Source organism: Salvia miltiorrhiza, chromosome 1 (assembly GCF_028751815.1).
Source record: "Salvia miltiorrhiza cultivar Shanhuang (shh) chromosome 1, IMPLAD_Smil_shh, whole genome shotgun sequence".
Taxonomy (NCBI): domain Eukaryota; kingdom Viridiplantae; phylum Streptophyta; class Magnoliopsida; order Lamiales; family Lamiaceae; genus Salvia; species Salvia miltiorrhiza.
Genome location: NC_080387.1, coordinates 50,543,965 through 50,558,091, shown reverse-complemented (window position 1 = coordinate 50,558,091; position 14,127 = coordinate 50,543,965). Strand labels below are relative to the sequence as shown.

Genomic DNA, 14,127 nt, shown 5'->3' with positions numbered 1-14,127 from the left:
AATAAGTCATCATTCGTTTCTGTGTGTGTTGACCTAGTGATGAAGAATGTCTGAGGCTAAAGGTCTCAAGTTCTTTAAAATTTATTTATCTATTAAAAAAAGTTATCGTTTAGTGCTACACTCAAATGACTTTTACTTTTGAGGATTAATTAAGATAGATATAAAATAATGTATGTTGATCCATTGTTTACTAACATGGATTAAGTAATGCAACGCTTTTGAATATCCCAATGTTCTTGATAGTTTATATCGCTCGAGATCATTTTACTCGATTCATTTCTCATTGAAAGGGTGAGATCGGATCAATCCTAATAGTAAGGTGAAAAATACTCAATCGTGTACTTTAGGTTCATTAATTCAATAAAAAAAATAAATCGTTATGAATGTGTTTGGTCGCATAATGCCCTGCGACTGTTTGTATTGTTATCGTGTCGTTTTGTGCTACAGTTAATAAATTACTGTAGTAGTTGGTAGTTTGTTTCTGTTGAGTTGTATAGATTATAATACGCTGCGTATTATAGTCACGTTATAGAGAACGTGAAACTCCACTTCCTCACGATCACGCAAGAGAGTTCTTTACAATTTTGATATCTGATATCCTTCAAAAGACGGCAACCCTAGCTTTTAATCTTCAACTACCTTCAAAAGAAAAGCTAGTCCTACACTACGGGCCTCACAAATCAACCCACATCAAAAAATATAAAGTAAATACTCCTCAATTTGAAACACCCAAGAGTATGGATCTTCACCCCCAAAGCGAGGAACATCGAGACGAACAGGGGATACCCGAAATGGTGATGGAGGTTCATTCATCCCTGATCCAGAGGTATGTGTTGACTTGATGAGCTCGATAATTTCATCTAACTGTTTCTGAAACCCAGCTTGGGATTGGCGGAGTTGTTGTTGGCCCTCTGAGCTGAGACGCACAAAGGCGTCCACCTGGGCACTAAGCGCGCCGAACTTCTGCTGCAAGTCTCCTGCACCATGCTCCATGGTTCAGCGCAATGAAAGCACCAATAATACGCTGCGTATTATAGTCACGTTATAGAGAACGTGAAACTCCACTTCCTCACGATCACGCAAGAGAGTTCTTTACAATTTTGATATCTGATATCCTTCAAAAGACGGCAACCCTAGCTTTTAATCTTCAACTACCTTCAAAAGAAAAGCTAGTCCTACACTACGGGCCTCACAAATCAACCCACATCAAAAAATATAAAGTAAGCCCAAGCCCATTTAAAATAAAACAACGATAAAAGAAACTAAGGAACTTGATCAGCATCAATGGTAGCGCAGGGGCTTCTTGATCTCGCGACGAGGTCTCTCTGTCGCGATGATTCCCGTAGTTTGTTCTTCACCTGATCTCTGCGACGTATCAGATTAGGCCGTTGGAAATGGCTATTCTTTTCATCTTATTTATGTCCCCATTGAATTGTCTATTAATATAATCTTATTAAGCTTTTGGGAAGCCTAATTGTGCTCAAGGCTCTATTCTTATTGCCTAGTTCCCTAATAATTAGTGCGATATTAGACTTGAATTTGAAGTGTATATATGTTATCTTCAAATAAAATTTCTTTCTTTGAGACATAAAATATATACATATGTTGAAACTGAATATATATTATAATAAATTAATCAATCTATTCATAAATAAATAAAAACACAAATCTATATAAAAAAAAAATACAACACAGAATTTTGATGAAACTTGAATAAATGATTTCTTGCAAGAGAGACTTTGCTGTCATCTTCAAATAAAATTTCATAGTTTACTTAAGATGTACTTAAAGGAAGTTGATCGATCATCATTCTCGTGTATCAAATTCTCCTTTAAATGCTTAGAAATATGGGAAAGTATCACTTAAATTCCAAAAAAAAAAAAATGTTTTACTAATTTTTTTTAAATTTATCAAAAATATTATTTTAAATTCTGAATTATAGCGTCTTATAAAAAATGCCCTAAACTATCGAAAATATCAGGACCCATTTTTTTTTTTAATAAATTCAAAATCTCAATAGTCAGTCAATAGAATGAAGGAATAACTCGTAGAGACAAAAAAAAAAAAAAAATCAGGACCTTTTACAACACGACAATCCAAATATCATAAAATGAAAAAATCAGATACCAAGAAGCTCAATATAGTACACCTATAAATAAAAAGATGATGATTAGCACTTAAAGTTTTGATCAAGCTAATTGGTGTAGCAACTCATCCAGCCTCTTTTAAGCCCATAAACCTTAAATTTATTGGGTTGGGCCCCACCCTCCCAAAATGCCCATAAACCCATAAGCCCAAAATTTCTTATGGTATAGATGAAAATGATATTTTTATGGAGCGTGAAAAAGTAAAACTTTCTTATAGGATAGAGGAAATATAACTATAAACATAAAGAATAATTCAATAGTACGATTAAGAATAAAGAAAATGTTACGTTCGGGGATGAGAATAAATATTTTTGCATCCTAAAAATTCTTACTTCTCTTTGTTCTACAAAAGGGTTACAGATAAAATAAAAATAAAAGTAATTTTTTAATTTTTATATTACTATATATTAAAATAAAAATTCAAGATACAGCTATACCCCTTTGCCCCATACTGCATCTGCCAATGTCTCGTGATTGCAATAAAGTGTGGATCCGTACTAACGCCTTCTTGGTCGATATATGTCATTTACACTTCCAATTAATCATCAAACAATCACCCCTTTATTTTGATTAATAATGGTGAAGCTATTAGGTTCAACCAACTCACTGCATCTTCTCAACAACGAAGCGCAGTTTAATTATTAAGATGCTTTCCCTCCTAAAAAATCGGAAGTTCGAGTGGCAAAAAATGAGAAATTATTATTGATTTGTTTTTGAAGTGAAAAAAAAAAAAACCAATGCATTTCTTGACTACAGAACACATGTTAGTTGGTAAGACGTTCCTCCTTCAATTAATTAGGAGGTCGGGCTTCGAGCCACCAAAGAGGACAATAAGGAATCATTATTGGTCATTTCCTTTGAAGAGAGAAAAAAAAAAACCGAGTACATTTTCTTGAAATATAGATCTAAATTTGATAAGCCAATTTTAAACAACTTTTTTGCACTTTTGAATTGGCTCCATTTACAGCACAGAAAATATGGTTAAGATGAATAGAGTGGCAATGGGCGGTGGGTGGCCAGCCTGTGAGCTTTTCTTGGTACAGATCATTTTCAATCCTTCTCTTTTTGGCAGCCAAACACCCAATCCCCACTTTACAAAAATTATAAAACCTCACATTTTCAAGCAAACTCCACCCAACCAATAAATATATAAATGCATACAAACATTGCTTAACCCAATCAAAACTTCTTTCCTTTTCAGCATTATATAAATGTTAGAATCATGCTTCTTGTAGATCTCAGGTTGTTTCTTGTCTGAATTTAAATCTCAAGGCATGTTCACTACATTATTACATTAGTTGTGACAAGCTAAGCTTCTCATAACTAGCCAGAAATTTTCTTCATGGATGAATCCAAATTTGCAGCAGGAGATAGAATGGGCTGAATGAAGATGGAGAAGCAGGGCACATGCCCGATTTTCGTCGCTGTGTAATTTCTTTGAAAATCCGGCATGTGTCCTGGCCCTCCATCTTCTTCCCTCATTCTGATGAATTCAGACAAGATCATAAGTTGGAAGAAAATAAAAATAAAAATCATGCAGGTAAATTTTCTTGGCTGTTTTTTTCCCTCTTATAAATAGCGGCTTTCGCAATGTAGAAAGTATGCAGTCTAGTTGTATCATGATTAATGCCTGAAATTAAATGATCTTAAATTCAAATTCACCTTCATGCACTTTTTAAATTTACTTGTTCATTCATCTTCTTCACTCATTCTGATTAATTCAGACAAAATCATGTGTTGGAAGAGAAAATATAAAATAAAAATCATGCATGTAAATTTTCTAGGCTGTTTTTTTTTTCCCCCTCTACAGATAATGGCTTTTGCAATGTAGAAAGTATGCAGTCATACGTGTGTTGTATAGTGGTAGTGTGCTTAATTCTTAAGACCAAAGATCTTAGGTTCCACTCCACTATCACATGATTTTTAAATTTCCTTGTTTATTAATTAATAAAAGTAAAAATATTGATCTCTCAAGTCTGAGTTTACCGAAATATAATCTTTACATTACTTGGTTATTCATTAGAAAAAAATAAAAAATATGCAGTCCATGAATGAATTTTCAGACAACTAGACAAATCCAGGTAGGTAAGCATCCTAGTTTAAGCCAAAAATGGAAAGAAAAAAGCATGATGTATTCTTTTTTCCTTTTTTTAAATAAATAAAATCATAATCCACATTTCTAAACAGCTCAAGCAAATGCCATGGCTTCTGTTTCTGCTCTAACCAAGTTGGCGTAGATGCCGCCGTCTAGGTTGGCAGCCAGCAGCGTGTCGTGGTCGCCGTATTCGGCCACGGAGCCGTCGCGTATGACGGCTATGAAGTCCGCCTCTCTTATTGTGGAGAGGCGGTGGGCCACCACGACGGTGGTGGCCCGCCTCGAGGCCTTCTTGAGCGCGCTCTGGATGTGCCTCTCCGACTCTAAGTCGAGGGCGCTGCTCGCCTCGTCCAGCAGTAGCACCCTCGCCTTCTTCAGCACTGCCCGTGCTATCGCAATCCGCTGCTTCTGCCCGCCGGAGAGCTGCACACCGCTCTGCCCAACCTGCAACAAGGAAACACCAACATTAGCCACAAAATTAGATCAAATTTTGACACCTCTACCAAATCTATTTCATCTTATTTTATAAAATTTGATTTACCTATTATATGATTGTATCTATTTAGTTTAAAGGCAATTGTATAATTTAACATACATATACATGTAATAAATCCAAATATTTGGTTATGTTTTATATTTTAATAATTATTTATATATTAATATCCATTATAATTCCTTATCCACATAATCTAGAAAAGTTCTCCATCCACATAAATTACTATTTTTAGTTTTGTAAATTTAATATGAATTACAACTCAAAGAATTTATTTAATAGTTTTATTAGAAGTTTTATTTTGTTAGAGTCCTTAAAGTTAAAATTAATTATGTAAATTTAAATATGAATTTCTTATCGATTTTCTTTTCATTTTAGTCCTTTTTTTTCTAAACATGACAAAAATAGGCGACGTTTAATTAATTAAATTCTATATTTGTTATTTTTATTATTTTAAGTAAATTTAAATGTTTATTTTTTTTTTCAAATTTATGAGTTTTTAAAATTATACTTTCAAATTCATTTTGGAGATGAGATTTCCAAATTTGTTACCTCAGTCTCATATCCTTGAGGCAAGCTAGATATGAACTTGTGAATGTAGGCCTCCTTGGCGGCCTCCTCAATCTCCGACCACGTCGCGTTCGGGTCTCCGAACGCGATGTTCTCGCGTATGCTGCCGGCGAAGAGCGACGGCTCTTGCCCGACCAACGCAATCTGCCGCCTCAGCCAGTTGAGATCAAACTCTCTCAAATCAACTCCTCCCATCAAAACTCTGCCTCTATTAGGATCATAGAATCTTTGTATTAGCCACACAACCGTTGATTTCCCCGATCCACTCCCCCCCACCAACGCCACCATCTTCCCTGCCTTAATCTTGAGACTAAAATTATTCAAAACGGTTATCTCCGGCCGCGACGGATACGCAAACGACACCTTCTTGAACTCGAGGTCTACTGCTTGAGCCCCCTCCAGCTTCCTGCCCCGCTTCCCCTCGCTGCTGATGCGAGGCCTACGGCGCAGGATGTTGAAGATGGCCGGGATGGCCGTCACGGCCATGGATGTGTCGGGCGCCAGCCCGGCCAGCTGCCCGACGGAGAATGAGCTCAGAACAAGGATCAAAAAGATCTTATAGACCACACCAAAATTTGTGTAGTCTTTCTTCACAAGAATGGCACCAAAATACAGAGTTAGGGTGTATGCACCGTACATCGCACCCTGGGATAGCCCCAGGACGGACCCCATGATTTGGGACCGCCTCACGGCAGTCCGCTTGGGCTCCCCCAGGGCGTGGTCAAAGGACCTGACGACGCTCTCCTGCGTCCCGAACGTCGCCACGGTCCTTATACTCGACACGGCACCCGCCGCGATGGTGCTCGCCTTCTCGTAGGCGGCGTTGTCGAGCCTCGGCCCGATGTTGATGACCAGGTTTAGGTAGCTCGCCCCGAGCGTCAGGGGAGTCACGGCCAGTGCCATGAGGGCCAGCCGCCACTCCAACCGGGCCGAGATGCCTAACCCGACCGTGGCCGAGCTCAGGCCCATCAACAAAACAGAGATTCTATCACCAAGAACCGACCTAAAGCTGATGCAATCTATAGATAGCTTCGACACGAGTATCCCACCGGAATTCTCGGCCGCGTCGAACCAGCCGGGCTCCTGCCGCAACATGGCCCGGAACAACGAGTCCCTGACGCGCCTCGTGAGACGTGTCCCGGCCAAGCCGCAGAGCCCCTGCTGGCCTATCAACGTCACGGCCAACCCGAACCCAAGACCAACCAGCACTAAGCATAGGTTGTTGACTTCCTTCTTTAAATTTGCCACGTTATCGAAGTAAACTCTGAGAGCCTCGCCCAAAATAAAGGGGAAAACTGATAGAATGGAGCCCGCAAACATACCTAAAACCAACCCCACAATCAGTAAAGCACCTTCTGGCTTCTGCAAACTCCAAACATCTCCAAGCTTATAATTCATCAATTTCTTCTCATCTCTCATCTCAGTGTTCTTGAATTCATACACACTGCCGACCTCTCGAGCCCTCGAGCTCGATCTATCAGCGGCCGGCTTCTCCGCCTGCACATTCCCCGCCTCCTCGCCCCGCTGCACCATGGGCTGCGACGCCACCACACCGTGCGAGGCAAGCTTAACGAGATCAAAATAGGCGCCGCCCTTCTCCATCAGCCGGGTATGATCACCGCTCTCCACGGCCGTGCCACGGTCTATCACGACGATCGTGTGGGCGTTCCTCACCGTGGCAAGGCGGTGGGCGATGATCACGGTGGTCCTCCCCGTCGAGATCTTGTCGATGGCCTTCTGCACGATCGCCTCGGACTCCGCATCCAGCGCGCTCGTCGCCTCGTCCAAGAGGAGGATCCGAGGGTCCTTGATCATGGCCCGAGCAAGGGCGATCCGCTGCTTCTGCCCGCCCGAGAGCTGGGTCCCACGGTCTCCGACCTCTGTGTCGTAGCCCTCGGGCAGGCCGGAGATGAAGCTGTGAGCGTTGGCCGCGACGCAGGCGGCGACCGCCTCCTTCTTCGTGGCATTCTCCTTCCCCAACATCACGTTTTCAAGAATGGTGGTTGCGAAAAGAACAGGTTCTTGCCCCACCATGCCTATCTGATTCCTCAGCCATTTCACCTGCAGCGTCCTCAAATCGTAGCCGTCCACATTAATGAACCCTGCAAACCATTTTATTCGTCTCGTTAACTCGTGAGCAAGGTAGAAAAAAAGAACTAAAACAAAAAAAATTGAAGAAAAAATAATTAAAAACTATAATAAATTGAAAATGGAACATATATAGTGTGTGACGCAAAGCGGATCATGTGCAGCTGACCCCTAAGCACGCATGTGTTTGTCCGGATCTACGCCACTTCATCTACTCATGATAACATTAATTCGTCACTTCAGCTAATTACGATGGCAGTAATTCACTGATAATTGGTTATCATGTGAAAAATTGGAACAATTGAAAGTTGGTGTGTTTGGAGGTAGAATTTTTATTCATATGCAAAACTAATTTCGTGTATTTAGGCGTGATTACCCCAACAACGATTATGGAAGCTCAAACTCACCTTGTGTTGGATCATAGAACCTCTCTATAAGCGCAAAAACAGTCGATTTCCCACCACCACTTGCTCCTACTAATGCTAGAGTCTTGGAAGGTGGGATCACCAGATTCAGAGCTTGAAGAATCGGGACGGTGGGGCGCGACGGATAAGCGAAGGAGACGCCTCTAAACTCGACTCTCCCACGCATGCTCGACGGCTTCCGCCCCTCGGAGCTGTAAGGATCGATCTCCGGAATCCTGTCTATCACTTCGAACACTCTGCTTGCAGCCACAGTTCCTTGCGAGAACTGTGCGAAGTAAGATAAGGCCAATGCTAGGCCTCTGCACTCAAACCAAAAATATATCATCTCCATCAAAAACTTGTTGGTTGTGGAAAACAGAAAAAAAACAATTATCACATTTTAGATGCCATCCATGTCCCATAATTTTATGTGTGGCAAGTGTTTTGCTGTAAAAATTATTATTTTAATAATATTTTTTATAAAATTAAAATTTATTAATATTATGAGTACTTAATTTTATTTCAAAAAAAAAATTAAAAATTATATATGCTAATTTTGGATTTATCAACCCTAATAATAAATTATTAACTAATAAAAATGAAATTAAATGATAAAAAAAATAATTATATACTTAAATGGAATAAATTCTAGTTAATAATTGCAAAATTGAAATTGAAGACAAAAATATTGATAAAAATCAAAAAATTAAAATTAGGACACAAAATATGGTACACTGGATTTCAAGCTACGTTTATAGGGTGGAGATTAGATTTTTTCCCCACATTTTGGATGAGAAAATATTATCACAATAATATTCCCATGACATTAATTGGAGCAAGAAAGAGGGAGAAAAAAAGGACAGCTAGAGAAATAAATTCACCATGCTCTGGAAAAAATTATCCACAATACCAAAACATTTTTAAAAAAGGCGAAAATTGAGTGAAAATAAATGTTTTCCATGAAAGAGAACGCACCCCTGAAGGAATAAGGGTGAAAAACACGTTACCTTCCACCGAGATTGACACCGAAGAAGCAAGCAATGGCGGCGCCACCGGAGAGATCACGGTTTGCAACTAAAATGGAGCCATACCAAAATGCAAGCGCCCAAGTAGCATATGTGACGAGATAAATCACCCCCATCCCCGCCCCCTTTGCAAAGCCAAGTTTCGTCCCTAGAGGCACCGATCTCTCAAGAAGCTCGCCATATTTTCCGGCCAAGATCTCCTCGGCTGCGAAGGAAATCACAGTTCTGATTGAGCTTATGGCCTGCTCAGCAATGCTGCCGGCTTTTCTGTATGACCCCTTTTGCACATATAAAAACAGAACTAATTCAAGAATCCGTGTATGAGATGCAAATAGTTGTATGTAAAGCTCCAAAATTTGTAGAGTGGCCTGATAAAGCAGTCATTCTGGTTGGTCTTAAGTTCGTAAAATCAGATAGGATTAGTCATGTAATATCATGTTCCATTGGATATATACGACCCGGTACTTAATCTCGAGTCAATGTCATATAAAATTAGTCATGACTTATGAGTCCTATGCGAAAAATAATCTTAAATAATCTTGGATCAATTTAATTTCGAATAATCTCATAACAATTCAATTTTGAGCAACCGAATGCCCCCTTAAAACATTAATAAAGACAAAATCTAGCTATTAACATGAAAAAGATATAAACTTCAACCATTTCAATATTTTTTTTAAAGGAGAAAAAATTGGTAATATCTATACCTAAATATTAATCTGGATTGATGTGAAGAATTGACAATTGACCTTGTAAGTGACTTTATATAATACAAAATCTGGCAGAAGGATTTCCTTTCTAAATCGTTTCTTTTAAATAGAAAGTTTAAATAAGTCGTATCTTGCTCAGACCAATAGAGCTGAAGTTATGTTAAAGACACTAGTTTCTAATTCAAAAGCAAAACTTATTGAAATTGATCCAAAAATTAGTTATTCTTACTATTTTAGTTGTGAATTGCCATTAAAGGCAATTTATGATCAAACTTGTTTTGAGTTGTGAATTGTCCTATTAGATGACCAATTCACAGTCAAGAATAAGTTTGGTCGTGAATTTGATCTTAAGTTCTCTAATTAAGGACAAAATAGTACTTTAAGCTAGAAAATGGTTATTTTCTTTTCTCTTTTATCTTCGTGACTATTTTTTATTTTTACGGTATGAAAATGGCTACTTTCATATATTAACTCAAATTTGTACCTCTTCTTTCGCCGTTAGGCCGCCGTAGATGGCCTTATACGCGATGCCACAGAACATGGTTAACGGCGTCACTGCAAATACGGCCAGAGACACCTTCCACGAGCTCTTGAAGCCAACGGCATATCCACAGATGAAGGTGAAGATATGATGCACAAAATGTGCCATCTGCAACACACACAAAATTGCAATTCTTAGACTTATCGCACAACTCATTTCATCACTATTTTATGAGATCTAGTTAGGGGATTTTGATTTCAATCGGTGTTTTAAACCTTCTCTGACATGACTTCTTGAATTTGTGCAACATCACTAGAGATCCCATGCATTATATCGCCTGTGCTTATCTCCGTGTCGAAAAAGGCCACGTTCTGCCTCAACACCGCTCTCAGATACTCGGTTCTTATCCTGTGGGTCGATCTCTCGCCAACCAGCCTCCAGCACGCGATCTCTGCCACGGATCAACCAGCGTTTTCAGTTGCGGAAAACGCGTTTAAGGATAAGGAGAAGGAGAAGAAGGAGAGTGTCATCCTACCTAAGTAAGCTCCCACCATAACAATGGCTGCCAAGCCAGTCATATATAGACATATCTGAGAAATCATGAACATTAAATAACTATTCGAATAAAAGAAACAGGGGTAATTGCACATAAATACACCAACTTTAATTCAATTCTGGTTTTCTAAATATAGAATTAAACTTTCAATTATTCTGATTTTTCGTGCAGTTGTCAATTTCCTGCAAATTAATGCTATCGTGGCTAGCTGAAGTGACAAATTAGTGTCATCATGACTAATTGAAGTTAAGTGGCATACACATCTAGCCACGCCGTTTGGTATATCGGTCGTTTAAGCCATGCAAATGTTTTGGGCATCCACCGGAGCAATTGACAATAATGTAAAAAATTACAACAATTGAAAGTTTGTGTATTTAAAGGCATAGTTGTAGTTCATATGCAGACAATTTGTGTATTTAGGTGCAATTTAATATCGCTTATAAAATTATTTAAATTAGGATCAAAGATACATACAGTGTCCACTTCCTCCATCATCTTCTTCTTGTCAGTTCCTCCAAGGGCTAGCTTGTTGACAAATCTCCCAAAAAGCAAAGAATAGAAAGGGAGAGAGCCTCCATTGATGAAAGCTCCCAAGCATCCAAACAAAATCAGCACGAAATCGAGCATCGCTGCATACCTAAACAAACCAAAAAGTCCCATTGATCTCGGCTCCACGGCCTCATCTTCCTCTTCTTCATCTTCTTCTTCATCGTCATCTTCATATTCCACGATTGCCGGCACAGAGTGGGCGCCGCCACCACCACCACCAAGGTGGCGGCTGCGGCTGTAGTTGGCAGATTCCAAGTGATCGTCAACATGATGAGATTTGTCATCCATGTAAGCATGAGAAACAGAGAACCACCTCGGATCCTGCTCCTTCTGATTGTTGAGATCGCGGTAGGTCTTGATCACGCGTATCTGACGGTCCATATCATGTTTATCAACCGAAGGGACGGTGGTGTGGGCTCCACCACTGCTCCCTTCAGTAATACTCGTCAAGATTGTACTCGCGCCCGCACGTGGCCTGGCGATGTAGCTCTGCAGCTCAAGCCTCTGCTGCTGCGTCGCCAGGCCATAGCCAGAACGCGAGAAATCTTGATGGGAATTCCCAATACTGTGATGACCGCCACCGCCACCGCCACCGCTGCCGTAGGTATATGAGAGAAAGTAGTCGTTTGCGGATTTCCTGAAAATCCGGCTACGCGCCGTGGTGGATGAATTTGTGGTCCAGGGACTCATGGCCGAGCCGAGGTCGTGGTTCTCGTTCCACCCGGACGGCTCAAACTGCCACGAGAGCTCCCCCTTCCACGACCTGTCGTCGTCGGTGGCGAAGGGGGAGGCCGGGGTTGGGTTGGCCCCCCTCCCGGCCCCCCCGAACTGGGGGAAGGCGTAGGAGCTCGAGGTCGAGAATGAGGAGTTGGAAACGTACTCGGACCTCGTCGGAGTCGTGTGCCGCCTCCGCCTCCCTTGGCGGAAGGCCGACGAATTCTCCGCCTTGAACGAATGATCAGCCATGATCTTCGTTCGACGGAATATTTCTTTTTTCTTTCTTTCTTGAAGAATCAAGGAAGAAAGGTTGAGATGACGATGATGATTGAGGAGTTGTTTAGCAATTAGATTAACTAAATGAGAATATTCCAATCAAGAAAATATTGGAGAAATCGCCCCCTTTTTTTCCAGCTTTGGGACACCAGCAGCAGTGCTTTGGATTCAGCTCAAAGATTTTTTTTTTTTTTTTTGTTTCTCACTACTGTTAGTTAGAATTTAGAAAGCCATGCTTCTTAGATCATATGCTGTAAGTTTGTAACGATGTATGGGATTAATTAAGCAAATATTAAATTTGGACAGCAGCTTAATTGTTGTGAGAAGCCGGCTTTGTATTTTTCTTGATATTTGAAAATGGGCGCCGGCTCAATTTTTGTGGATTTTTGTAGTTTTATGTCACAACCTTTTATAAGACTTTTTTGGATGTTTATTTTTTCATTGGTCAGAGGGGTTTTCTGAACGACAATTTACCGAGCATGGGACACAAAATAAATAAATAAATGTGTGTTAGATGAAAAGACCAATAAAGGGAAAATGTTTTTTTTGATAAATTAATAGTATTAAATAAAAAAATTTAAAGGCCGCACCACAGGGGACTCGAACCCAACACTTAGCCAACACACGCACACAATAAAAGGAAAAACTTTTGTCATATAAGGAAAATGTTCAAGCTTTGCAGAACAACTTGAAAATGAATACTGCGCTCAAGCTTCGGGGAACGGAGGGAGTAAAATTTAAAAAAGTGAAATTCAAATTTATAATTTTTTTATAAAAAAAAGTAATGTTTTTAAAATATTATATTTCTTCACAATATTGATGTTAACAACTTATATTAACATAAGTATACATTTATATGAACAAATGTATATATTATGTTTATTAAAAGTAACAATTATTATAAACAAATGTAATACTCCATCCGTCCCAAACGAAATTGCCTATTTCTTTTCGGCACGGAAATTACGAAATGTGTATAAAGTAGATAAAGCGGGTTGGTGGAAATTATTTAAATATTAAGTATAAAGAGATAGTGTATTGCCAAAAAAGAAACAAGACATTTCGTTTGGGACAACCCAAAAAGAAAAACAAGACATTTCGTTTGGGACGGAGGGAGTAATTAGGAGCATGGGTCAAACTCACGCGGGTTAGGAGGGCGGGTTTGGGGCACGGATCGACCCGTCGCATGGGATACGACGGTTGCACCCAATAATCAGTGTAAAAAAAATCGGGAGAGAATATAAGTTGTGCAATACTTTTTCAATATTAGAATAAAGTGTGTTATATTAAATTATATATTGATATAGGAAAATAAAAATTATATTAATAATTTATATTCTCTTCGTCCCATCTCACTTTTATTAGTCTAGTTTTTTTTTTTGACACAATTATTAATGAAAGTAAGATTATAATGTAAAGTATATGGACTCATATCCATTGTAATGAAAATTTATTAATCAAAGAAAAAACTAGCCAAGTCGGACGAGACGGTCCAAAAAAAAACTAGACCAAGTGAAATCGGACAAAGAGAGAGAGAGTATAATATATTAGGGGTTATTGCTGAAAAATACTCAAAATTTGTCAATTTTTTTAGTATATACCATGATCTTTCTTTTTTGCCAGAAAATACATGAATTTAAGATTGATTATGAATCGTTCTGTGGTGGAAAATTTCACCCAAATCCAATATGATGTCGCAACTATAAGAAATTGTGAGTCATGAGACTATTTAGATTGGATTTGGACGAAATTGGCCTGTTTTGCCCTATTACTGCTCTGTTCCATTGCTTAAACCCCCTAATCAGTGGATTATTCAGATTGAATTTTGAAGAAATTGCTACCCATGGGATGATTCAAAATTAATTTTACATTTATGTATTTTCTGACAAAAAAAAAAGATTGTGATATAAACCAAAAAAATGTCAAATTTTAAATATTTTCTGACAATAATCCCAATATATTATGTACATTAATTCAGAAAAAATAGAATATTAAAATATATTATTGGAACTGGAG

At 39.1% G+C, this 14,127-nt stretch overlaps 1 protein-coding gene and 1 long non-coding RNA gene across 2 annotated transcripts; one reads left to right on the top strand and one right to left on the bottom strand.

Moving 5' to 3' along the window:
• The first annotated feature begins 3,295 nt into the window (after positions 1 to 3,295).
• LOC130990616 (uncharacterized) lies at positions 3,296 to 4,963 on the top strand. The gene is made up of 2 exons (XR_009090964.1): positions 3,296 to 3,687; positions 4,335 to 4,963. It is a non-coding gene; the product is annotated as an uncharacterized LOC130990616 (long non-coding RNA).
• LOC130990579 (ABC transporter B family member 19-like) lies at positions 4,222 to 12,329 on the bottom strand. Its single transcript, XM_057914802.1, has 8 exons — positions 11,044 to 12,329; positions 10,549 to 10,603; positions 10,289 to 10,464; positions 10,017 to 10,181; positions 8,805 to 9,100; positions 7,801 to 8,117; positions 5,288 to 7,407; positions 4,222 to 4,686 (listed from the first exon to the last, which is right to left on the bottom strand). The coding sequence occupies exons 1-8, from the start codon at positions 12,082 to 12,084 to the stop codon at positions 4,336 to 4,338; spliced, it is 4,521 nt and encodes a 1,506-aa protein (XP_057770785.1). The 5' UTR covers positions 12,085 to 12,329; the 3' UTR covers positions 4,222 to 4,335.
• Between the last annotated feature and the right edge of the window lie 1,798 nt (positions 12,330 to 14,127).